Source organism: Physeter macrocephalus, chromosome 2 (assembly GCF_002837175.3).
Source record: "Physeter macrocephalus isolate SW-GA chromosome 2, ASM283717v5, whole genome shotgun sequence".
NCBI classification, from domain to species: Eukaryota; Metazoa; Chordata; class Mammalia; order Artiodactyla; family Physeteridae; genus Physeter; species Physeter macrocephalus.
In genome coordinates, this window is record NC_041215.1 from 95,833,411 (window position 1) to 95,860,723 (window position 27,313).

Consider the following 27,313-nt stretch of genomic DNA (forward strand, 5'->3'; position numbering starts at 1 on the left):
TACCCGTGTCCCCTGCATCGGCAGGCGGACTCTCAAACGCTGCGCCACCAGGGAAGCCCTGGAGGGCTTCTTAAACACGGTTTGCAGGCCATACCCCCAGAGTGCTTGGTTCAGTAGGTTTGTGGTAGGACCGAAGAATTTGCATTTCTAACAGGTTCAGAGGTGATGCTGCTGCCACTGTGGTTCATCCAGAAGTCACATTTTGAGAACATTTCAGTAGCCAGAGTGGGGATTGTGAAGTACATAGTGATGCGATGAGAAAACATCTATGAGGCCCTTTAGGAACATTTCATATATATATGGAATATATGTGGATGTATATGGGATATGTATATGGATATATTTTTGTCTGTTTTTATTGTGTGTTTTACTCTTGCTTTTTAATCATCCTCTACAGAAACCAGGCCCAGGTGCCTCTTACTTTTATAAGCTTGAGTCACCTTGCATCACTCGGTAAAACTTTTCCACATTCTTTTAACCTTTGGCATGAAAGAGTTTGGCTTCAGATCTTTGATTATTCAGCTCCTTTTTCAAGTTTTTTTTTTTTTAATGTAGAGTTCAGAGTATTTGTTTCTACCGATCTTATTGCCTAGAAGATTTTGATTCTTATGAGATGTGAATTGTTCTATTAACTTTTCCTCATAGCTTCAATTCTTGGGCCCCATTATCATCTTTATTGCCCCATGCCTCATTTTCCTCAAGGCATTTAGATCTTTCCCCAGATAGAATGACTAATATTGAAATAACAGAAACTCAAGGCAGAGTTACTATTCAGCTTCTACCACATACTCCCTCCTTGGCTTCCAAGGTCCTCTGTCATCTGACCCAAAATGACTTGTCTCAGTTGATTGCCTGCTGGTTCTCTAAATGCCATGCTTATTTTTACCTTATTTTACCTAGCCCGAACCCTTTGCTCCGGCTTATCCCCATGCTCATGTCATTGCTAATTCCTTCTGCTGTCTAAATGGTCCTTTAATTGAACCTCATCCAGAAAGCCTTCCTTGATCACATAGGCCCCAGAGTCTTCCTTCTCTGAACTCCTTTTTCTCCTGCAAACTCCCTTGGAACCTGCCCTTTGATTGTTTGACTCCTTGGTTTGACCTCCCGCATTCTGCTGGAAGCTCCCGGAGGGCGGACCCCACATCTGTGCATCTCTGTGTCTCCAGTTACCATATTGACCAGGGCCATGCCTGATAGTGGTCATCGTGGAAGCAATTCCACCTGGGATCTTTCTCTAAGAGCTTCATCAGCTGCAGAAACTCAGTCTTTTCATTTGTGCTTAGAATCTGAGCTGGCAAGTCAGCATCCTCGGTGTCTTCCCTCATTTCTACACACCTTATTCGTGATCCTTAAATGGGAATAACCCTTCCTGCCCTTACTTTGGAGGATATTATTGTGGAGATTAGGTGGCATGAATTAGACTCAAGAAGTTACAGGTAGCCAAGTGACAGCCCCTGCGGCCAGATTTAGCTCAGTAGGCATATTTTATTTGATGAATATTTGAGGAAAGGGTAATTTTTTGGTTTTTCTGTTTTGTTAGCTTGCTTTTTAAATTCTGAATTTGAGTGCCTTTAACCTGGAATGCAGTCTCCAGCCCCCAAAGATCCCACTATTTCCCGTTCATTTCTATTGTTCAGTCCCTGAAAGCATCTGAGTTTGAGACTTCTGGAATAAGTATTTGAAGGAAGCAAGGACGATTAATATTGGCTGTGGATACACTTTAAAAATTATAAAGCCGTTTACCAGAATAAGTTGTCACTATTAGTTCAGTTGCATACTGAAATGGTGGTTTGTTGGAAGCAGATAGCATACAAGTAAGAAGGCTGGATGACGTGATGATGAAATAGGGTCTGTTTACAAATAAGTAGTGTTTGGAGATGACTTGAATTTACAAGAAGAAAGGGGAAAGGATTAAGAAAGAATTATTTAGGCCCATGAGGCAGTAGTAGAGAATGAGGATACTTCAAAAATCATAATTATAAGCATACCTGTAGACTTACTATGTGCCAGGCACTGCTCTAGGCACTTAAATTATCTTTCAAGAAAATAAAAACTAGAAGAAAGGGTATTGGAGAAAGGGTATCCATCTTAATTAAGGCTTCTTTCTTTGTGTCAGCATTTGACATACATTTTCTGCTGTGGAATTATTTACCCACCCTCCCACCCCCCTCCATGTCCTTGTATAGCATTGAACAGTCAGGCTCTATTTTTTTACCAACTTCTGGGTGGATTTTCTAACCTTCATTGGAGTAGCTGCCTGAGACTTAGTGAGCAAGGTTTGGGATTAGCACGGAAGTATCAGATGAAGGGAAAAGGTACTCTCTTTCCAGCAGCAGTACATTGCCTGCAACGTACTGGGGAGTGAGTCTTTTAAAAATTGTTAAAAAAAAAAAAAAAAAAAAAAAAGGGCTTCCCTGGTGGCGCAGTGGTTGGGAGGCCGCCTGCCGGTGCAGGGGGCGCAGGTTCATTGCCTGAGACTTAGTGAGCAAGGTTTGGGATTAGCACGGAAGTATCAGATGAAGGGAAAAGGTACTCTCTTTCCAGCAGCAGTACATTGCCTGCAACGTACTGGGGAGTGAGTCTGTTTTAAAAATTGTTACACTTCATTTAGGAAGAATTGCAGAGAAAGAATTTTCATATAATCCAATAAATTGTGTTCTTTATAAAATAAAAATATAATGGTTTACTTTAACTGTAATGCCCAACTTTCTACTTATAAGCAATGAAACACACACATATGTCCAGTGTTGAAAACAGCAGCAAAACCTCTTCTTTCCTCCCCTGGGGCCCGTTACTTCTTGGGCTGCTGCCGCCCATCTCCAGGCCTCCCCCGGAGCCCTGGTTTCATACATATAATTAGTACTTCCTGCACACCCTCGGCACCCAATATGTTTAAGGGCTATTAGGTTCTCCTGACCAAACCCAACTTTTCTCCAGCCTTTGCATTCTAAGTCAAGGTCAGAGAGACATATATGTGTTCTACCTCTTCTTTGTCAAGTAGCTTTGAACAGCTTTCAAACAAATAAATAAGCAAGTAAAAGGGCTTTATTTTTATTATACAAAGTATTATCCAACAATGTATTGTTTTACTGCTTATTACAAAAGATTTTTTTTGAATGCTCAAAAGATTGAATGACAAAAAATATTTACAGATCCCATCAGTCAAAACCATTTTAATGTATATCCTTTTGAGTTTCCTACATGTAGTAGCTTAAAGAAAATAGTTGTTATTATAATAAATATATAATTTTTTATTGTCACAAAACATAACAAGGATTTTTCATTTCATTGTCTAATTTTTATAACTGTCATTCTGTGGTGACTGTGTAACTTCCTGTGCAATAGGTGCTTATTTATTTATTTTACTCTGCCCCTGTTGTTGGACTTCTAAATTGCCTGTGATTTTTCTCTGTTCCATAACATTGAGATTAATATCTTTGCTTTTGCAATATTTAAAATTAATTTCCTAGGATGTGAAAAAGTATAATAACTGGGTATAAACAATTTGCCCAATTTTCTTAATGGCTTGACTGTTCATCCACAGTACAATAAAAACGCTCTTGAAAAGAAATTTGAAATAAAAGAGCTTTCAATATCTTTTTAAAAACTTCATTATTTTATTGAAATTAAGCATTGTGGTAATTGCGGGTATTGCATTTTTCTTTTTCTTTTTAATAGGCTTATTATGCCCGTGATGCTCTGGCTAAAAACCTCTACAGCAGGTTGTTTTCATGGTTGGTAAATCGAATCAATGAAAGCATTAAGGTACTGAATCTCTATAAACAAATAACTCAGTTGTAATAAATGGTATTCAGAGTATACACATTAAAGATACTTTAATTTTATAATCAGGTAATTGATTACCACTTACAGAGATTGTTCCTTGAAAAGAATTTACCTTGTTTAGGATTGAAATTTGTCAGTGATTCTACCTATTTTGTTTTGCCATGTGTGTTATAAGAAATCTCACTGGTGAATAGTTTAATGGTATTTGCAGAGTAACTGTGAGAGACAGCATCCCAGGTCCTGGTCGTGACTGATCTACTAACTAGTTGTACACACTTGGCTGAAGAGGTCACTTGACCTCTCTAGCTACTAATATGTTCTTCAGTAAAATGAGGGTATTGGACTAGGGGATTTTGAAAGACCCTACCTGTTGTAAGATTCAGTGATCTCTTTTTTATAATTACGTATCTAATAAAGAAGGCATAGTCATGCCTTCTTTAAATAAGTCATCTATTATTAAAATTTCTGTAAGATTCCATACCAGCGTCCTCTCTCATACATTTAAAAACAACTAAATTATATTCTTCTAGGTCTGAAACACAATTAACTTGTAATATATGTCTATATTCCTTGGTATGCTTTTAGTGTTATATTTCATGCTTAAGTTAACTCTTCAATTTGAAACTATTTTTAAGGCACAAACAAAAGTGAGAAAGAAGGTCATGGGTGTTTTGGACATTTATGGCTTCGAAATTTTTGAGGTGAGCTGCTTTTTTTTTTTTTTGTATTTGTTACTGTAGAACAGTTTGGAGATTAAATCATGCATTCTATAGACAACATTTAATATAATTAAATGTTTGAATCTACAGATAACTTTTGTAAAGATGTAACAGTACGTGTGTGTGTGTGTGTGTGTGTGTGTGTGTGTTTTAAGTGCTGAGATCCAGCATTTTGGAGACAGTGCTATTTAAAAAGACTTCCTTGTATTATTAGTACTTGACTTTTGGAATGCAAATTCAAAATTCTTACTGTGAAATTTCCAACAAGGTATATGGACATTATGTCTGTAGTCATTTGTTCATTTGTAGGTTGCTTGAAAGTGAAGTAGGATGGTGCCATGAAAAAAGCCAGGAGTTGGGAGAGCCAGAGCTCATGGCCTGGCCAGAGCTGGTTACTTCATCTCTGTTGGACTCAGGCAGAGAGGTTCTGTATTAGAGGATTTGTTGGGTCTTATCCAGGTGTCATACAACTGTGATCTTATGAGTTCTCCTGCAAAGGTTGAAAAAAATTTTCTGCTGAAGTTCATAATGAAATTTTTAAAGACTCCATGCTTATTTCAAGTTAAATATTTAAACATTATAGACTTATATTAGAATTTCCTGTTCACCCCCTTGCTAATTCTGACATTTAGAAGCTGTTTTAAGGAGCTTTTAAAACTCTTATTCTCACTTTTAGCAGTGGTACTTCAGTTTGGTTCAGGAAAATAACGGGTATATCAGGCTCCTCCTTTCTTAACTCTCCCCATAAGTAATTTGTGAATTCCTTTAAACAACCAGGCCCTACCCACAATGACCACCCAAAGAATTGACATGTTTCAAGTTATCAGGTTCACAGAGTCATAGAAAAAACATCAGCCCATTTCCTGCAGCTCAGCCAGGCCTTTCTAGTAAATGCCTTTTTCTTATAACATTTATTTTGGGGATAGCGCCTGCTCCTTGCTTTATCATGTCCCATATTTAATAGCTAGTGGTAAATAATTATTGAGGGCTGACTATATGCAAGGATTGTGATGTTATGTATGTTGTCTGATTTAATTGCCATCACAGTCTCATGAAGTAGCTGCTATTATTATTTTTATTTTATAGAAGAAGTGAGGCTTTGAAGGTCAAGTAACTATCTCAAGGTTACATGGCTACTAAATGTCAGACTCAGGATCTAAATCTTAGGCCTCCTTGATAAATAATAAAAGGCCTTCTACAGGGCTTTTCCTCGCTTTTCTCCCCAAACTCATATGGTTCCCAGTATCTGGAAATAAGGAAAGAAACCAAATGCTTTAAGTCTCTGATGCTCCCTATTTCTGCACGTTTGGCACCATTCTAAGCTCCTGGGCAGCGTGGGGAGCCTTCCCAGAGTTCATCTGTGTGCTGGTAGCAGAGTGTGCGGGACACTTGTGCTTCATGCTGCCCTGGAAAACTCCCCTTTGGCACAATGTCTGCTTATATTGGTGTCCCTTTAGCAGACTCTGGAAAGGAAAGCTTCCAGTCCCTTGGTAAGAGGAAGAATTTGAGATTTGTGAGTTAGGATGATTGCTGGAGTAGACTCAGAAGTCATGGTGCTAAAATTAGTTTCTTTCTAGCAAGACCTCAGGTTACTGTCACTAAATGGGTACTAAATGCTAAAGTCATTCTTTACAGTTGGCAGGGAAAGAGATTTCTTACCTGGCACATTGCTGATCTTTATTTAGGTGTTTCATGAATAGGGCAAAAGCAGAGATCTCACTAGAAAATTAGGGGGGGAAAAAGATGTATTCAATGATATTTCTAAAATCAAAGAAACTGATTTTATTTTTATTTTGCCAGAAAAAAATTTGTTGATCCTTGTCAATGGGCAGGTGCTTAATATCATGTCACAATACATGGAAACGTTTTTTTTTTTTTATAGGATAATGGGGTCATGATGGGACATTGGCTTGTCTTTATCTTCCAGTAAGATCTAATTAGCCATGGGAAAAGAGACACCCACAGCCCTCAGGGAACTGAGTTAAACCTCATGAGCAATTTGACCATGTATAAGTGAGGGAGTCATTTCCCCAGTATTTATTCAGTGCCTACTATGAGCCAGATGCCAGTGGTAAGCAAGGTAAAGATGTTCCTTGCCTGCATGGAGCTTATGGTCTTGGCCCTAAGATGGTGGTTCTATTGCCAGCTGAGGACACATCCTATTTGGTGGGAAGCTCTAATCAGGAAACTAGATTACTTTTTAAAAGTGTTTTCTACAGACCTAATCAGAACAGAATTTAGATGTTCCAAGTGGAAACATCCTGTAACCTGGCACTAAGCGAAACACCCTTTAGCAATCCAGGAATATTTTTCACTTATGGTTAATTCAAGTTTCTCTACAAGTCTGTCTTTCTGAACATCCTTTCCTTCTGCAAGTTATATCACCATTTTTCTCAACATTGTTGTAGTTATGGACTTCATGAAAATGCTTGCATTATGTTTCTAAATAGTCTTCTTCCTTTCTTCAGAAGAATACACTCCAGTTCAGTACTTCTCAAACTTAGCTGCATGTTGAAATCACCTGGGGAACTTTTGAAAATTCAGCTGTCTGGGCCGCACCCCAGACCAATAAATCAGAACCTCAGGGTGTGCGGCCCGAGCAGCAGTATTTTAAAGCTCCCAGGTCGTTCCAGTGTGCCGTCAAGGTTGAGACCAACTGCTCTTGTAAATGGGAATCTTCAGCGTGAACTGTAAATTCCGAACATATGTGGTGTTCTTGCTGTTTGACCTCTGCGTGAGATGCCCTTGTAAAACATCCTACATCACCCACAGTTCATCTTAACCTAAACCTAATCTGTGTATATATAATATTCCTAAAACCAAGCAGGTTACATGTTTACTCTTTTTAAGCAGACCTTTCAGCCAAGGCCAAATCCAACCAGTCATATGTCTACAGCAAATCTTATGATGGCCATAAAATCTCTAGAAGTTAGTTTTCCTTCTCCATGCAATAAATGCTTTGGGGTTTTTTTTCCCCAGTTTCTTGCGAGAATTCGGATTTGTTTTTCATGATAGTTAATTGTTCTCTCCATTTTCCTGTCTAAAACTTCTCAGTTAATCTTCCAAACATCTTGATTTTCAATAATCTATTTATGTATTATTTATTTTATAAATAAACTTATTTGGGGGGAAGGCAGAGTAGAGATTTGGTTGGGCACTTTTAAGATACTTTTACCTGCTTTTTGATGCAGAAGTAGAAAGGTTTTTTTTCTTTTAATTTATTCACATAAATACCCCAGATGCTATCATACATTTTCCTGGATTCTCAGCAAAATTGGAACACATGGAAATGTCAAAGCTCATAGGGTTGAACACTAGGAACCCATATAATTAAGGACTTAAAAGTACCATAAGCTGAAGTACAAGGGCTCAGGGTATGACTCAAGAGGAAGTATTCAGAATCCACATCAGTGCAAAAATGAAAATTTCTATGATATTGTCCACTCAAGTGAAAATAAGCTGATAGATTATAGAGAAGATTCTGCCTTTCTTCTTCAGTGAAAATTGACTGCAGGAATTAAGATCCTGCCTTTTGGAGAGCCCTGGGCATCACTTTAAAAATTGGACAGGACACTAGAAGAAATTTTTTTGAATGTTTTTAATTCTGCCTCTTGACCCTACTGACAGTTCCCATGAGAACGTTTTTCAGCTGAGCTGGTGGAAACCTTTCATTTACTTTCGTCTGTCTCTAAACGGAAGAGGGAAACTGATGCATTAAACCATGGGATGATGACACATGCATTTGACTGCAAAACATTCCAGTGCCAGCTGGGTGAATAGCTCTGCCTTGCTGGCCACATGTAATCTGATGTCAGTTTGGAAAACAGATTAGAGTGGAACATTGATACCGAAAATAAGGTGAAGTGAATTAAAGTTCATTGAGGAGAAAAATCTAGCTATGAATCCTGGTAGAACATATCCAGTTCTGCAAAGAAAGAGAATTATAATCCAGATACTCCAATTCTACACAATTCAGTTTGGATATTCTTATAACTGCAAACGTGGCCTTAGATCTGAGGAATATTTATAGCATCTCCATAAAATAACAAGTGCTATTCTTTTAAAGAGTGAAATTAAATTCAAAACGGTGTTGAGCAATCTAAATTGATTCAACTTTTTTCTAAGTACTTATCTGATAGGTCTTAGAATGGATAGGTAGTTTACTGGGGAAATCTATTAGTGTTCTGTAGACCAAAGCAGGACAGCAGTGGCTGAGTATTTCACTTTTCGTATGATCGAGCTAGTTTTGTACAGGCCAAATGCTAGTTATTTGGATTCAGGCACTCTTATTCATCTTGCCCTTAACAACCTCGTTGAAAGTGGCCATATACAGTAAGGGTGTGATAGGCAAGGTGCCATGATTGTTTCAAATAAAACAATCTAATAGTTGGGGAAGCATCAGTGTAAGACCAACTGGTAGGTTCGTCTCATAATTATAAGATTCGTTTTCTAAAATATTTTTTTAAAAGAAAATTGATTCTAGTTACAGGCAATACTTTTTCCAGTTTTTTACCTTTAATTTTGTCCTTTATGTGCTAGAGAACTTGTAGTTGAAGAGAAAGGAGACAATTTAAAGTAGATTTTAGAACGAAAATGGTGAGAATTTATATGGTTCATAATATGTATATGCTCGTTCATCAGTGTTGTTGCTTTAACTTTTTAAATCAAAGCCTATTTAAAAATATTTAAGAGCACTATAAGGCTATTGATATTTTTCTAAAATTGACCATAATTGAGTATGTACCTAGAAGAAAAATGTTACATATTTAAAGGGAAGTTTTCTGTAACTTCAGCCAGTCATTCAATTTTGTGAATGTCTTAAAAGGAAAATATTTAATATTAAATGTTTTTCTCTGATTTTGAGGATTTTTTTTTTAAGTTTACTTTCTTAAAAAAAAAAAGTGGTTCCTGTTTTGGGGCCCATTTCTTGAAATTGTGATTTTTTTAAATGGATTGTGAATTGCACTGTATTTTTCTGTAGGAACAGCATTATAAATGGGGAGTGCCCAAGGGCTTTCCACCAAGTAAATCTTTGCTAAGACCAACAGCACATTTTAAAGCAGTAATATAGCCCAACTCCTCTAAAACAGTGCTGTTACAAAGTTTTATAACTTTTGGATAAATGTACCATTTCATTTATTATGCAAGAGACATAATACATTAAATAAAATATTATGTATTTTACATTGTATGTAAAATATGGAACCCTCCCAACCCAACTTGTTATATCCAAAATTTGACCTCAGACGAAAGTGTTGAGCTATGAGAAACATCAGTTAAATATGTAATTAATAGTACTTTTTGCTGAAATAAGTCACGATCTTAGTGTTTGAATTGCCACACCCCACCCCACCCGTTTCCTACATGATATTCACCTGCAAATTCCTTCCCATCCACCATCCTAATGAGGGCGGTGATGGAGCTGCCTCCTTTATTTTACATCTTCCTTTCAATATACATTATTTTTAAAGAGTATAAGGTTTAAATATCTCTCTTAAAGAGTGTAAGACGTCATTAGCCTCCTTTGCTGAGAATATACAAATATGGTAACAGGCCAGTACTTTTGATCCCTCTTTCAAAATCACTCCAAGTGGAAAGCTCATGGTTGACACTTATGGGTATAAACTAGTTATGAACCTTATTGGGAGTATGAGTTTATCCCTCAGTCTTGAGGGATGAATGTGCTTTAGACAATGGAGAAAAATTCCATGCAGGGAGCATGGGTAGCAGACTGGAGGGAGAGGAGGTGAGGCGTTCATGGGAGCACTCAGCTCCTGCCCACTTCCTCCTCTGGAGACTGATTCATGGGGCTGCCGTGTGCAAGAGCGAGCACGGCTCGGGGATTGCTAGCCACCCACAGAGTTCTTGACAAACCAAAAAAGCATCCAAATATCAAGTTGCTTTGATGCCTTCATAGTCAAGTGGTGGTTCCTAGACCCAGTTTAGGTATTTTATAAAGGGCAGTGGGAAAACCGGGTGATATTTAATGCCTGTATAAATGAAGAAATTGGACCTGTGCAGGTTGCAGCTATATGGACTGTTACCAGACATTTCCTTAATTTTCTGCAAATTATAAATTCTTGCAATTTATTTTTAATGATTTGTGAAGTCTCATTTCCCAAACATTTGGACACTATCAACGACTTAAACATTAATCAGAGGAAATGCGATTGCCTTCACTTTCAGCAATAATGAATCGCTCTGACGATTCGTGACATGTTTGGGGGCTGTGAGGTAGGTTTGCAGTAGAGGCTAAGGTATTTCTGTGGGGAAGTCAGCTGGTTTTGGCCTTAATGACTGTGCTGTTGATTTTGGTTTTTGTTCTTTAAGCAGCAGGATCAGGTCAGAGAGTCAAGTTTTTGTTCTTAGGCTGTCTTCAGAACACTCTCATTTCCCTCTTATTTGTGTTTGAAGTGGAGATGCAGCCCATGCAGCACAGGGGTGGGTCGCTGTGGTGGGAAAGGGGGGATGCCCTGGATCTTGCTGAATCTCTTCACTCTTTCGGTGACCTGCCAACTGCCTTTGTCCCTGAGTCTTTGGGTGGATGTGTCAGACACATTTTATTTTTCCTGATAATTTAGCATTAGAAGTATTAGATTCTGAAGTCTTAGGACTTCCAGCGAGTTATATGGTATATTATTTCAGTCAGACTGTTTTTATCCTGAATAGCTCTCACCTAGCATAACCCCAGTTCAGATACCACACATAGGTATCATGGTCCTGTCTTTTGAGATGATGGGACACGTGTCTTGTTCTAAAGTTTTGTGCCAGTCAGAAACATAGCCTGGGGAATTCCCTGGTGGTCCAGCGGTTAGGACTTCACACTTTCACTGCCGAGGGCCTGGGTTCAATCTCTGGTTGAGGAACTAAGATCCCACAAGCTGTGGGGCGTAGCCAAAAAAATAAAGAAAAAAAAGAAATACAGCCTGGATGATAAAATCTGTCATTTGCACCGATGGATAACTGTCAATGAGTGTTTACTTTTAGAAGTTTATTGCAAATTGAGAACTGACTGCATTTTATATAATCTGTCCCTTTGTGCACCAGAATGCAGTAAGTATGGACTGTTTGCAGTGCCGGTCTGTTGCATGCTCCTGTGTTAATAGCTTCTCCAACTGTGTGAAGTTTGCAGTAAATGACCATTGATTAACTGTGTGTGGATATGAAATATAGAATTCATACAAGAACTTATAAAAATTGAGGGGAAATTTACTTTGGCTCAGACTTACTCCTTAGGTTGTGTTGTAATTGTGAAGCTTTGCCTCTGGTTTCTAATCTGCTTGTGTGTATTTCATAGTCCTGTTCTGGAAGCGTATCTCCAGCTATTCACAGCCCTATACTGTGTCAGAGACACCAGTTGTTCTCCCCTCCCTTCTCCTCATTAGTTGCCATTTGAAAATTTAGCATAATTTTGTCTAAATAGCTCCATAGTCACAGACCTGTTAAATAACAGAAAGGATTTACTCCATGAATTTGTTTTCTAAAAAAACCAAAGATCTGCTCCTATAAGTCACTAAAATTTTAATTTTATTTATAAGTTTTAATTTGGGATAGTAGCACTATATAGGGATATATTTTACCAAACTGAGAAAGCCAGACTTTCTCATAAAGAAATGGCCTTATACTGATTATAAGGCATCTATATCAGACTGACTTCAGCTTCTGGACAAAATTGTTAAGCTCTGAGGACTGGAACACATGGTTTTTAAAACGTAGCATGAAAATGAGGACTGGGGAATGACCTTTGTGTCCAGGACTATATTTGTTGAACATTTTGGTGATAAATGTGTGCCTTTTAAGTAAGAACCTTCAGGATTTAAAACAAAGAAAGAAACTTTTATCTTCGACTACATTTAACATTAAAAGATTAGTCAGTGATAATGTATTTTATGTGTCATTTATGGTTTTGAGTTTAAAATTTCCCCGGATTAATTAGTTCACTAGTGATTAGAAATCCTTAGCCACCTTCCAGGAAGGCATGTGGTGAGATGCTGCATCCTAGGTATCATTTTACAATTTGTCCTGGTTGCACCAAACTTGATTTTGAAAGATCAACTTTCAAGAAAGTCTTTGACTTTTGATTTCATCATTTATGGAAAGATTTGAAGGCAGCTGCTCTGTATTCACAGGGAGTGACGAGCTTCTGCCGTTACAGGTGAACCCTCATAGCCAGTTAGGCCAGGACTGGCCACCTCAGTGGGAAAAGAGTCTGGTTTATCAGTGGTGGGGTCACCATGTCTCACTCCCATTGCCATCATCTCCTCTCTCTGCAAAGAGGGGGATAGAGGTGAAAATAACAAGTTTTATTGCTAGATCTACCTCTTTTTGGATGGTGTGGTTCTTGGTGAAGTATATTCATCCAGCAGACCTGCATTTGTGCCCTCAATATGTACAGCAATACGTTAAGCCCTGCAGATCGTTCAGAAATGATGTAGGCATGGATCTTCACAGGCAATAACTGATACGAAGAAGACACTGCTGAGAATCATAAGAGTGATGAATGTGTGACCCTTCCGAGAGGAGAGTGTTTCTAGCTAGGAGATGGTTTTGATGTGCTGATTCCCTTGAGTCTGTATTTTGTGGGCACTTCATTCAGTCAGCCAGTACACGCTGAGTGCTTGCTAGGTGCAAGGTGCTGCAGGCATGGGCTTCCACTGGTGAACAAGAGATGTATGGTCAACCTTGCCCTTAAGAAATGTACAATCTAGAGAGACAGATAAATATGACACTAATCAATACATGTGAATGCACATGTACACACATGTATACACATAGCATGATTTTTCAAAAGTGCTGGTATGTAAGTGTCAGAATGAAGGATCTGACCCTGAGTAGGGGCGTAAGAGGTCAGGTCAGAAAGACTTTCTTGAGCTCCAGAGTTGAGAATGGAAGATTGAGAACTTGGGTGACAGAGATGATGAATCTCACTGTCTCTTTGCTGATCCTCTAGGGGGAAATGTATTTCTTTCTCATTTTTTTACCATGTTTGTGGGCTGCTTATTTGTCAACTAAAATTCTTCATTCTCCAAATAGTGTGTAACTTGTGTAACTTCATTCACTTGACTCATGAATCGTTTCTTGGGTGCCTGCGATGTGCCAGCCTCTGGCTGTGTGCTGGGCCGCGGTTAAGTCTGCAAGACCGTATGTGGCGTTTCTTGTGGAGTGAGATGTAAGAGTGGCATTGTCATGGGAGCGCCGATGGCTTGCTTTATAAGGCTGTCTTCATTTTTCTCCATATAGGACAACAGCTTTGAGCAATTCATTATTAATTATTGTAATGAAAAGCTGCAACAAATCTTCATTGAGCTGACTCTTAAAGAAGAGCAGGAGGAATATATACGGGAGGTAATGTCGGAAAAAATTTTTAAGTATTCCTTTTTTACTCATAATACAAATTCTGGATTCAGAAGACTGTACAAACATGACCCTAAAATCAGATTTATCAAAGTTTAGCCATATTGTACCTTTTAAAAATTTGTTTGGTATGACATCTAAGCTAACTGGGATTTTCTTTGCTGCTAGTGCCCAGGACAGTACTCAGCACATAGTAGGTGCTCAGTGAACATCAGCTGACCGAGTTGAGTCTCACTGGATTCCAGTAGAGTGAAGTAAAATAATACCCTGTTAAAAAACTAGTCTGAGATGAATGGACAAAAAAACAGCGGTACATCCATACAAGGTTCTGGTACTCAGCAATAAGAAGGAACAAACAGCTGATACACACAATAGCATGAAGGAATCTCAGATGCATTTTGCTAAATGAAAGAAGCCAGACTCAAAAGGCTACATATGTATGAGTCAATTTATATGTCATTCTACAAAAGTCAAAGCTATTGAGGCAAAGTGTCTAATAGTCAATAGTGGCCAGAGGATAGGAGTGTGACTGCAAAGGGGCAGCACAAGGGGATTTTGGAGGCTGGCTGTGGTGGTGGTTACCTGGTGCTACACATTTGCCAAAACTTAAAGAGAACTGTATACCAAAGAAGTCAATTATCACCGTATATAAATTTGAAAATACTTTACTATTTCAGTATTTAACAATATTTTAATATTTAATATTTCATTCAGTCTTGAAAAGCATTGATTTTTAAACATTTTATAATAAAAACAGGTAACATTTGTTGAGTGCTTACTATATGCCAGGTATTATGCTAGTGCTGTGGATGGATTATCTCACTGAATGTAGTTGGAAAATAATCAGAAGTAATATTTACAGAGTCCTTTCATCCTTCATTGTAAAATACATACTTGGTTTTCACCCTTTCATTTTTTAAATAGCCAGTGTTTTTCTAAGTATAAATTTATTTATATCAGACAAAAAGGAGAAATTTTATTGTATATATAGTATTATATTTTTGTTTCCCTTTCATTTATTTGCTTTAATATTTTAGTAATATTACTTCCTTTTCTTCATTTTCTATAGTGTCATTTTAAGTCATTAAGGACACAGAATCCTCTTTTTTTGGCCTCTCAGTATTAGATTAGATTTTTTGGCCTCTCAGTATTAGATTTTTCTAATGTGATTATTATTCCCAGTGACTTAGTAAAATAACTCATCTACTGAAAAACTAAATCATGAATATTTCATCTTTCATTTGGAACGATTATCATGCTTTAGAAACATTTTATACTTGAATGGCACCTTTTGTAACGTAAACATCCTAAAAGCCAGATTCATTCTCTTCCTGTCTTCTCATCATAAAGAGAATGCCCAAACTTTGATCTGTAACTTAAAACAGTTTGTACAGATTGTCTAAAACACTTCTAAGAGTATATAGGAAGATCCTTAGCTTGCTGTATGAATTAACTTTCTTCCCCTTAGAAGAAAAATAAATGTTTACACTTATGGACAGAGTGTAAGCAGATACAGAATGATTACATTTGGCTTTGTAGCTAGTGTTAGAACCAGTGGATAGGTTTTCATGTCTTTCCTTATGTTGAAAATACTTATCTTAGCACTGTTCTGTTTTTACATTTGAAATAGTTAACGGCCCTACAATATGGGGTTGACTCTAAAATTAATTTCTTCCTTGTGATTACAAATTAAGAACAGAAAAATCCATGCCTTACATTCTGGGGATCAAGTTCTGACTTATTTCCTTGTAAACTTTGTAAATATACAAAAAGCAATATCGACCCAAGGGCCTGTTGAATAAATGGCCCGGAGCCAGCGAAGTGCATGGGAAATTGCCACAGATGGGAGGGTGGAAGGGGAGGCAGCCTCAGCACAGGTCAAGGGTGGTTGTTTCAGTGGATCATGTCAGTGCTAGACTGCTGCATTATGAAAGTTTTGGGAACGGGAAGATGACATTTGCAGCACTGATTTTTATAAAGGAAATTTTCAGAGAGGAAGTGGAGTATAGTAAGATGGGCAGAGTCTTATGTTAGAGATGGTAGTGTTGTAGCATCATCATATGGGATTTGATTATGTTCTGTTTTCTTTTTCAGGACATAGAATGGACTCACATTGAGTACTTCAATAATGCTATCATTTGTGACCTAATAGAAAATGTGAGTATTAGGTACAGTTTCCCAAAGAAGTTCTTGGTAGTGTAGTTCACTACTTACGAACGATCTCACTGCCTTCAGTGTTAAGCTTTTGTATTTTCACTGTTTCAACACTTCAGAGAAATACAGAGTTCTGGAAACTTTATCACAACCTTAAGAAATCACACATGGTTCTCGAACACATACATAGACAGCTGGACTTTTTGATACTTAGCCAGGTTCCCCCATGCTCATCCTGTTGCCGTATCACAGAGCCCATTCATGACGCTCAGATGCCATGCCCTTAGGTGCAGCATTCTTTCTTGTGTGCTGGGAACCCGGGTCCAATCCACAGCTCCTGGAAATATGAGCACTGATCAGAGGAGACTCAAAAAAAAAAAGGTGTTTGCCAAGTCAAAATATCCATTTCATTTCTAAAATTCTAGTGACCTCTGAACATAGTATTCAGTGCTTACTATCAAAAAGATAATTGTTCGTGAGGATGTGGGGAAATGGTAACCCTTGTGTACTGATGGTAGGAATGTAAATTGGTGCAATTGCTCTAGAAATCGGTATAGAAAAAAAAAAGAAAACAGTATAGAGGTTCCTATAAAAAATTAAAATTAGAACTGTCATGTGACCCAACAGTCCCACTCCTGAGTATATATCCAAAAGAAACAGAATCAGGATCTCAAAGAGATATCTTCACTCCCACGTTCACTGCAGCTTTATTCACAATAACCAAGATAGGGAAACCACCTAAGCGTCCGTCTACAGATGAATGGATAAAGAAGATGTGATGTATATATACAATGGAATATTGTTCAGCCATGAGAAGGAAGGAAATCCTGCCATTTGTGACAACAACGATGGACTTTGAGGGCATTATGTTAAGTGAAATATGTCAGAGAAAGACAAATACTGTATGATATCACATATGTAGAATCTAAAAAAAAAAAACAAACTCAGAAGCAGAAGAAAATGAATAGTGGTTGCCAGGGGCTAAAGTTTGGGGGAAATGGGGAGATGTAGGCCAAAGGGTACAAACTTCCACTTGTAAGATGAATGAGTTCTGGGCTTTAATGTACAGTGTGGAGATTATAGTTAGCAATACTGTGTTATATACTTGAAAGTGGTTAAGAAGTAGGTCTTAAATGTTCTCACCACAAAAAAGAAATGGTAATTACGTGATGTGATAGAGGTAACTAACACTATGGTAGTATATCAAATCAACATATTGTATACCTTAAACTTGCACAGTATTTTATGTCAATTATATCTCAGTAAAGCTGGAAAAATTTTCTTAAAAAGTAACAACGAGGGCTTCCCTGGTGGCGCAGTGGTTGAGAGTCCGCCTGCCGATGCAGGGTGCACGGGTTCGTGCCCCAGTCCGGGAAGATCCCACATGCCGCAGAGCGGCTAGGCCCATGAGCCATGGCCGCTGAGCCTGTGCATCCGGAGCCTGTGCTCCGCAATGGGAGAGGCCACGACAGTGAAAGGCCGCCACAACAGTGAAAGGCCCGCATAATGCACACACACACACAAAAAAGTAACAACGACAACAAAACTCCATGCTGTTCAAGTAAAAATAAAGGAGGATAAAGGGACCATCTTGGGAGCCAAATTAAGTAGGATCCCAGGGGTGGCTGGTATGGACCATAGGTTGCTTCAGGGATGTGAGAGATGGTGTGTATATGACTTGACAGGTGCCAAGGGCCGTGAGATTTTTCAGGTTACAAATTATGTACGTGAAAAGGCTTAAAGTGTGAAAAATTACTGCATAATTTTTAGTAACCTTTCTGAATCTAAGATTTTTGTTTTTACATCATATTTATCATGTAGTTTATCATGAACGAATTGATTGCAAGAAGACTGATTTGTGTGTGAAAGCTTAGGCTTACTAAATCTTCCTGGCCTTAATAACAAAGTAATTTGAAACAATGCATAAACTTTATTTTCTACAGTCTTTTTAGCTATCAGTGTAGGTGAGTGCTGTGCTTCAGCAATAGAATCACAGGCTCCAAATGTCCAGCAAATCATTTTCTCTTCATCTTTAACAAGACGTTTTGGATATTATTAATTAGCCAGTATCTTATCCCTCAGTATTCAAGATATTCTTGAAAGCCGCATCTTTGATTAAATTGTACTTTAAAAATAATATTCTGAAGCATTACTATTTTTCAACTAAAAAATAAACTTTGTTTTGAAAAATGTAAACAATGTTGGATTGTGAACACTAATATTCCACCTAAGCAATTTAAAACTCTAGTCTAAAATTTAGAAAATCAGTGGATTTCCTGAAAATTTTTTCTGGTAAATTTTGTGACCAAAGTAGTTTGATGGGGGAGTTTTAACTTTCAGGAGTCGTGACTATCACGTTTTTCTTCATAAATGTAACATTGCACTTAATTATTTACCTTTAAGAAGGGAGAAAAAAAACAAAACAGTGGTAATACACTTAATTTAACTAGATTATCTCAGCCAAAAATCCCCTTGCATATATGATTGAAGAAACTCATGTTCACGTAGGAGCCTGGATACATAAAGGAAATGTTTCCTTCCAGCATCGCCTAACAATAATGTTTACTCCAGGGATGTTATGAACACACTTGACTCCTGAGAATCCACACTTCCCCCATATTTTGTGTGGAATGAATAAGTGCTGGTCAGAGGATGTCATGGCCTTGTAAGGAGGAGGGGAGAGGAGCGGGGTGGGGGGACGACTTTGCCCTGGCGGAAGTGGGTGGGGCTCATGGTCAGTGGATTGTTCTCTGTGGAATGGAGATGTGTGGGCCTGTAGGGGCAATCAAAGGAACAACAGCCTTTATTTAGCAAAGCAGAAGATTCCTGATTTTTGATTCACTTTAGCTGGGCTGACTGCTCTTGGGGTAAATATGATCGCAGGGTCTGAATACCCAACAAACGAATTCTCACCCGTGTTTAACATCCATTTCGAAATTTTATATGGAAGGAGAATTTGATTCTAAACAGATATTCTTGAAACACAGCTTGATTGCATTGATCGTTAAAAGCAGCCTCCCGAATCACACCACTTTTTTTCCCGGAGAAAATAAACTTTATTTTGAACACAGGAACAATTTGGAAACATCTGAAACCAATTTCCTTCTCAAGCTGTGAATCAAATAATGGCCTTAAGAGACTATGCTTTGTGATTTATGACCACGTTATATAAGGAGACAGTATTGTCACATTAGTTTCTGACTTTTAGATTTGTTTTTGAATCTTTGAGGTCTGACTTGCCTTCTGCTAAACAACATGAATTTCAGTTATCAGCCCGCTAAGGTGACAGAGGTGACACCTAAGTCCTGTTCCGCCGTCGGGGAGGCATCGTGGGCTGTGGGGGGAGACTCATGCAGACACTCCCTCCCTCCCCACCCCCCAGCGCACCTGGGACCCCGCTGGAAGAGGGCTGATTTCTGTGGGGGGCGTTTTGTTACTTGTTTTGATTCTCTGCTCTTTGTTGTGCCTGAACGGAATTTTCTTGTGACTAAGTCGATTGTGTTTAATGGCATCATTAGGAATAATTATTAATACAGCAAGGAAGGAAGGAAACCCTTTTATCTCCTTTCGCCCAGAACACAAACGGAATCCTGGCCATGCTGGATGAGGAGTGCCTGAGGCCGGGCACGGTCACCGACGAGACCTTCTTGGAAAAGCTGAACCAAGTGTGCGCCACCCACCAGCACTTTGAGAGCAGGATGAGCAAGTGTTCCCGGTTCCTCAACGACACGTCCCTGCCTCACAGCTGCTTTAGGATCCAGCATTATGCCGGCAAGGTGCGGGAGCCCGGGCCCCCCTGGAGGACCCCGAGCCTCAGCCTCAGAGATGGCGTTCTGACCAGCGCCAGCTCCAGAGGATAAATGGAGCTGGCACATAGAGTCAATAAATGTTCAGAGAGAATAGAATCTGGACCATGTTGAGCAAAATCTTACTAATACTGAGAGCTGAAAGGAAAGCCAGTGGACTTAATGAAAGAGTTCAAGTATATATTAAAAATCGATTTTATTATTTTCAAGCTCTGAAAGCTAGCCTGTAAAAAAGATCTATCGACACTGATAAAAGATTTGCCAGTAAAAAATTAGCATTCACTAAAGACTTAACAGTAACACCATTGTAAAGCAATTATACTCCATTAAAGATGTTTAAAAAAAAAAAGACTTAACAGTAAGGTTTTAAAAGCACCAACCATTTAGCAAAATAATGAATTCTTAGATTGAATTTTGAAACGACACTGGAGAAAACATCTACTTTTTTTTTTTAAAAAAGCATTTATTAATTTGGTTAGTATTTGGGGTAATTAACTTTATGTCATCAACTATATAAAGATAATATTAAAAACAATTGGGACAATAGATTGACTTTGGGGGTCCTGAATGATTATTGATTGGAGTCAATACCTCCTTTCTTATAAATAAGCTTGCAAACTTTAAAGGGGAAAAAATCTGATTATGGCTTTAGTAAAAATGAAGTATATAGTATCTAAATTTCCTTTAATTTCAAAATGCTGGAACTTGGTACTTCATTTTTTTTCACTAGCCCATGTTATTAAAAGATACTTTCCTGGTCAATTTCTCTGCTGGTTTAGGATGTCTATGAAAATATCTGTGTTATCTCAATTTCCCCGTTTCCTTTTAAACACACTAGAATTGGTACATGTAAACTAAAAAATACAAGTAAAACCTCAAAAATATGCTTGAACACCAAAAAAACCCTAAAATCCTTTGAAAATGTTATAATAACATTTTTGGAGTTTATTCTTGCAAATCCTGAAGGGTAATAGAATTTATTTTGAACTCTTCTGTGATTTAGACAGATGGAATTTAAACTTGGAGGCTAATTTGGTATTAGAGTGTGACTAACTTGTTGGAGATTTTTTGATGGAGAAAGAAGAGGCTGCAGTATAGTCTCGGGATATTTTTAACAGTTGTTTGGTGTTCTAGCGTGCAGTGTGTCAGCCACTGAGTCCCATGTGCTGCTGCTCATAGGTGCTGTACCAAGTGGAAGGATTTGTGGATAAGAACAACGACCTTCTCTATAGAGACCTGTCCCAAGCCATGTGGAAGGCCGGCCATGCACTCATCAAGTCTTTGTTCCCTGAAGGGAACCCTGCCAAGATCAACCTAAAAAGGCCTCCTACAGCCGGCTCACAGTTCAAGGCATCAGTGGCCACTCTGATGAAAAACCTACAGACCAAGAATCCAAACTACATTAGGTATTTCTGGCACATAAAATTCTTTGACCATTCGATTATGAAGGCACTCTCAAGGAAGATCATTTACCTGTTTGCTTAAATCTGAGCGTAACCCAAGGAGAGGGATAACTAAAGTACTTAGGGGTCAAATAATACGGTGTCTTGGGTTTGCTTAAAAAGTACTCCAGTGGCCCCAAAATAGGGAATTTTAAAAAGGGAAAAGGAAAAATTGTGGCGGGGGATGGGAATAGATACTTAATGAAATTGGGTTGTTGGCACATAGGAGTTCTCAACTTTCTGGGTTTTTTGGGGTTTTTTTTTTTAACGACAAGTTAAGAAACAAAATGAAAATTTTTTTCTGGTAAGCGTTTTGCATGAACTGTTTTGGTGGATTCATTTTGGATTCTTGTTTTATTGACTTGGAGCATTGAAGCAACTGGGGCTTCAGTTGCAGGTCTGGTGTGAGGAAGTATGTGCCTCTTTCTTCCCTGTAAGAGTTATAGTGCCCAGAGAAAGTAATGATTTCTGAAACATTCTAAATAATTTTTTCAAAACAATAGAAAGAACTCCTTAAAAAGCATCTTGTCTCTCTTTTTTTTTTTTTTTGCTTCTAGGGCATCTTAGTTCTCAAAATTCAGTAAAGACCAACTAGGATTAGAGTTTGTGATGTTTATATTTGGTGAACTAGGTAATAGAAGGTATGTGTCTGATGGGTCAGATTTCATGTGGCAGGTGCACACCCACACATACCTTCTACAGTTGTCTTTGAAAATTCAGTTGTGAGGAAGTTAGAGTGAAGAACATTTTTGTGTTTAACTTGTTGACCTAATATTTATATTCATAACAAATGTAAATAGGTAAAATCCCCTGGTTTGATTGCAAACAGGTTAGAACATATATTAGGTTAAGGATCCTAGTTTCAAAAAAATTAACCAAGAAACTTTGTGTGATCAGCTGCTTTTGTTATTCTCATTTTAATAGACTTTTTTTTTAACCTTAAGATTCTATTTTACTGAGGTATAATCTGCATGGAGTGATATGTACAGATCCTAGGTGAATGGCTCCATTGTTTTTTCGCCATTGTATACACTTTGGTAACCACCACTCAGGTCAAAACGTGGAACATTCCCGTCACCCCAGAAAGTTCCTTTATTCCCCTTCCCTTTCAGTGGTTTTAATGTATCTCTAAGAAGTCTTAATTAATAAACTCCAAAGTTGTGAATATATTATTATATATATATTTTTAGAGTCTTTATAGTTTCAGGTTTATTTTAAGGTCTGTTTTTTCCATATAGTTATCCTGTTGTTTTGGCACTACATATTGAAAAGAAAAAAATCTCTATTTTCATTCATTTGGCCTGATGCCTTTATTGAAAATCAATTGAATGTATGTGTAGGAGTCTAGATCCAAACTCACTAGTTTGTTCCATTGATCTGTTTGTCCTTAAGCCAGAAAGTAGACATTACTTTTATAAATGTAAAAGGAAAACCATAAATACACCAAGGTCAAACTAGGTAAGATTTAGTTGTTCATATATTACATGTATGTGTGGAATTTGACAATTGAAGTGAGGCAGACATAACCGTAAATGTTTAACAATATCTTAATTAGGATATAGAGATTGCTCCAACAAGATCTGGAAATAATAGGGGCTTAAACAAGATTGACATTTATTTCTTATGTACTTCTAAGTGTTTAGACTCCAGGGCTAATAGAGCAATGCCTTCTATGTTGTGGCTCTGCAGTTGCCAGGGTATTTCCTCTTATCTATATAGTCAAAGATAGCTCTCCACCACGTCAACATTCCTGCCAGCATTTAGCAGAAGAGCAAAGGGAGAACAAGTCCCTTCCTTCTAAGGACACAATGGAAGTAGCAAACATTACTTATGCTCTGGCTAGAATTTTGGTCACATAGCCACACCTACTCGCACAGGAAGCTGGGAAATGTAGTCTTTCCTTGGGCAGCAAAGTGCCCTATTGAAAAGGAGGGAGATAATAGGGATTTAGTGAGACAGCAGTGTTTTTAACCTTTTCATTGAGGCATGTAATGTATGTACAATACAATATAGAGTATATAAATCATAATTGTACAGGTTGTTGAATTTTTACCTATGTATACACCTGTATAGCCTCATCCAAGCCAAGATATAAAACATGTCTATCAACCCAGAAGGTTCCCTTGTGCCCTTTTCCTGTCGATCTCCAACCCTACCTCTCCCCAGAGGTAAAGCAATACTGAATTCTCACTAGGAATTAGTTTTTCTAGAACTTCATGTAAATGGAATCATAAAATATGTACTCTTTTACATCAGACTTCTTTCATTAAACAGAATGTCAGTGATATTTACCCATGTTATTGTACGTATTATTCTTTTTTATTGCTGTATCTGCAGTATAGTTATCTTAAGGTTTTTGTAAAACGATTTGAAATAATTTCAAAAGAAATGACTAGGTTTTCCAAGAATAATAAATAATTATCTCACCATGAAATAATTATATATGATGCTTTGTAAAACATGGACAGATAAATCCGTAAGAGAAGTTTAAAACCTAAAATTTGTGTAATCTTTTAGGTGTATCAAACCGAATGATAAAAAGGCAGCACACATCTTCAACGAGGGTCTAGTATGTCATCAGGTCAGGTATCTGGGTCTGTTGGAGAATGTCCGCGTGAGGAGAGCAGGCTACGCCTTCAGGCAGGCCTATGAACCTTGCTTAGAAAGATACAAAATGCTTTGTAAACAAACATGGCCTCATTGGAAAGGAGCAGCAAGGTAAGACATTCATTGATCATATTTGATTATGAAGTTTTAAAGCATACAGATACCATGTTGTTTTCTTCACATGCTGTTTAGGCAAAACAGAATTCTATGAAAAGTTGGCTGTAACCTCTGTTTTGGACCATCTTCCAGCAGGACACCACTTTGTGCTAATTCTTATTAATTATAGAAGTCTTGGTTTTCTTTAAGGTTTAAACACGGCTTATCAAATCCACATTTGGAACTTGTATGTCAATAAAACTTCTAAAATATGCCGTGGCAAGTTAGCAGGAGGAGAATTTGTAATTGATAGGTATATTTGTGTAGACTCATACAAGGGTAGAGCTAGAGGCATCTTGGATCACTGCTCTCAGCTCTTCGGCATTTTTTTCTGGGGGATTAACCCCCGAGAGAGTGAGTGAAGGGTGGGGGTCCCACTCTTTGACCAAGTCTGTACCAACTGAGAAATAGATACAGGAGCAGATAGGGTTCACAGTGTCAGTGTTATTGTGAGTAAAGCTGGATTGGAGAATATGGCAGAACTTGGGGCCATGTGGCTTTCAGCTCATCTGCCCTAAATTGCACTCATCCATCCAGTCACAGACAGAGTGCTGGACCACTGCAGACTCATCCCATGGAGCAGCCCCTGTGAGCTCTTCACATGCAGAGAGAACTTGTGTGCTGGCAGGGGCGCTGCTGAAGAGCAGCCAGGCCTTGTCTGTGCAGTGACCTTTCTTGTGCTCTCACCACCCCCAGAAGTTGCCCCTTTTCTGCAGGCCACAGAAGCTCTCCCAACTACTACAGCAGGGCAGACGTGCCTGTTTTATGGGGATTTTTCTTTCACTATACTGGTGTTGACTCCACATTGTCACTGGACCTGGCCTTTCACAGGAACATCAGTAGGATTAGACACTCACCCTGTATTACAAGAAGATAAACTCCAGACATATGGTGTGGTCCCTGATGCATAATTCTAAACCCAAATAATGCAGGGTCTGGGTACTATTTCATTTCCCACTGCTAATTTCCAGAGTATTATGGTCAGCATCTACTATAATACACAGGACAAGGATTCACTCCCAGCCTGGCATCCAGTCCACAGGTTGGTGGGGCGAAGTTTAGTACTAAAGACTGACGTTAAATCCACGGTCCAGGATGGAGAGGTCAGAGTCAAGTCCAGGCCTTGCTCCCACCCTGTGTTCTTTTGCATCCCACTGGCCTGGCACTTAGCACTCTTGGGACCTGCCCACAATCTGAGTAGCAGGAGCAGTGTTTAAAATGTTTGCAAGAAGTAACTGAGTGGGTTCAAAATAGATGTGAGTTTCTTGCATACCCTTCTGGCCCTGGTTGGTCCATTGTTACAAGTGTATTTGATCCCCTCTGCTAATGAAATCAAGAAATTGTCTTTAATACCATATTTTCTTAGAATACGTAGTTCTAAACCCAAAATGCATTTTGAGCATTTACTAGATTTGGTTAAATTTGTGGAATTCACTCTGGAAATTCTTTGATGGAAGGATGCTTACTGAAAGAGCATTTATACTTGGAAATGAAGCTATTTTTTTATACTGCTGAGAACCTAATATCATGTTTTAAGATAAGATAACCTAGTTTTGTAACTCAGAAAATTTGTTGTTTTTATTTATTTTTATAGAGCTGGTGTGGAGGTTTTGTTTAATGAATTGGAGATTCCTGTGGAAGAGTATTCCTTTGGTAGATCAAAGATATTCATTCGAAACCCAAGAACAGTATGTAATCGAAACGTTACACTCTGAATTTGTGTTATAATCATATGTGTTATGTAAATCAATTTGTGTTATAATCATATATGGGCAAATGCTTAAAGAATCTTTAACTTTATAATGTTACCCAAGATGCTACCAAGAATGTCACATTTTTGTGTTTTTCTGCAAATGTCCAAAGGGGTGGCTTAATAAGGGATAATGGATGGAAGAACATTTGTATTTTTTATGGAACACCAAAATTTTTGAGCAGATGGATTGTACAGCATTTAAGAAATCATAAAGAAACTGGTAATACAATAAAACCTCCCTAACTCATAAAAATTGGAGGTTACTTCAGTCTGTATTTGTAATATCTGAATTATACAGTAATTTTAGGAAAGACAACCCTGCTATTCAGAGGTACATGAAGGCACCCAAATTAAAAAATTTTTTAAGTTAAAAAGAACACTTAAAATTCTACTTAGTGAAGAACTCCATTGGAGCCTTTTTATAACTGAATAGACTAGCATGAAGGATAATTTACATAGCAGTTTACTGGAAATTTGGAGAATTAGGAAAGTGTTCAAATCGTCTGAGAGAGACCTTGCCGTCACCTCCCTTCCAATAATTTCATCCTCACAGATAGTGTGAAGGTACAGCTAGAGCTCAGTTCAGCCGTTACATGATTCGTCATAAATTCTAAAACACTGTACTCTAATTGTGAATTCATCCCAATAGTTTTCTTCTGGACTACTATTCATAATATCTGTAATTAAGTTATTTTTTTTTTCCTCAATGTGGTTCACTCCAACATCGTGACATTTTATTTCCTGAGAATGATGTTCACATATGCCACGAGTTTTTGGTGGATTTTTGATAAACCCATCTATTATTTACTAGTTATTCAAATTAGAAGACCTGAGGAAGCAGCGTCTTGAGGACCTGGCCACTCTCATTCAGAAGATTTATCGGGGGTGGAAATGTCGCACACACTTCCTGCTGATGAGAAAAAGCCAAATCGTGATCGCTGCCTGGTACAGGAGATACGCGGTGAGAGCCCCTGACATTTTTAAGCTGTAATCACGATGCTTTTTTTTGCAAATATTTGTTACGTACTTAACTGTTTAGGTATTTTTTTACATACTTCATCCTCCGAATGATCTCGTGAAATGGGTGCTTTTCTGGTCCCTGACTTAGAAAACTAAGTCATTGAGCTGTTAAGTAACAGCTACTATGAGGCAGAGATGGGGTTTGAATCCAGGACAACATCAAAGCTCAAGTTTAGTTTATCCTGCTGTCTTCCACTGATGGAGATACATGTAGTGGGAGATCTACATCTTGAATTTGGTTATCAGATTGGAAGAGATAGTCATTTAACCCTTTGAGTATAGTAGGGTCAATTTTCCCAAATAATTGGCTGTTTTCCATTTATTGTAGGAACACTGAAAATGGCTTTAATACCAGAAAGCTAATGCCACATTTTAGTAGAATTCTGGGTTTGGGTTAAAGGGTTGGATCTCCTTTAGTCCTCAGATATCTGGCCCTTTGGGAAAAGACTCAAAAATAAAGTATGTTTGTTTAATTGATATGGAATTTCTTTTGGGAATTTTCTTTCTCACTCAATT

The 27,313-nt window shown here is 38.1% G+C and overlaps 1 protein-coding gene across 4 annotated transcripts in view; it reads left to right on the plus strand.

Moving 5' to 3' along the window:
- MYO1B (myosin IB) overlaps positions 1-27,313 on the plus strand; it is a 193,759-nt gene that overhangs the window by 140,641 nt on the left and 25,805 nt on the right. For all 4 annotated transcript variants that reach the window (XM_007108448.3, XM_055089170.1, XM_007108449.4 and 1 more), the window contains exons 12-20: positions 3,679-3,765; positions 4,422-4,487; positions 13,746-13,850; positions 15,954-16,016; positions 19,589-19,789; positions 20,999-21,225; positions 23,779-23,979; positions 25,619-25,712; positions 26,589-26,738. In XM_007108448.3, the coding sequence (XP_007108510.1) occupies positions 3,679-3,765; positions 4,422-4,487; positions 13,746-13,850; positions 15,954-16,016; positions 19,589-19,789; positions 20,999-21,225; positions 23,779-23,979; positions 25,619-25,712; positions 26,589-26,738 (1,194 nt within the window). The remainder of the gene's footprint in view (positions 1-3,678; positions 3,766-4,421; positions 4,488-13,745; positions 13,851-15,953; positions 16,017-19,588; positions 19,790-20,998; positions 21,226-23,778; positions 23,980-25,618; positions 25,713-26,588; positions 26,739-27,313) is intronic.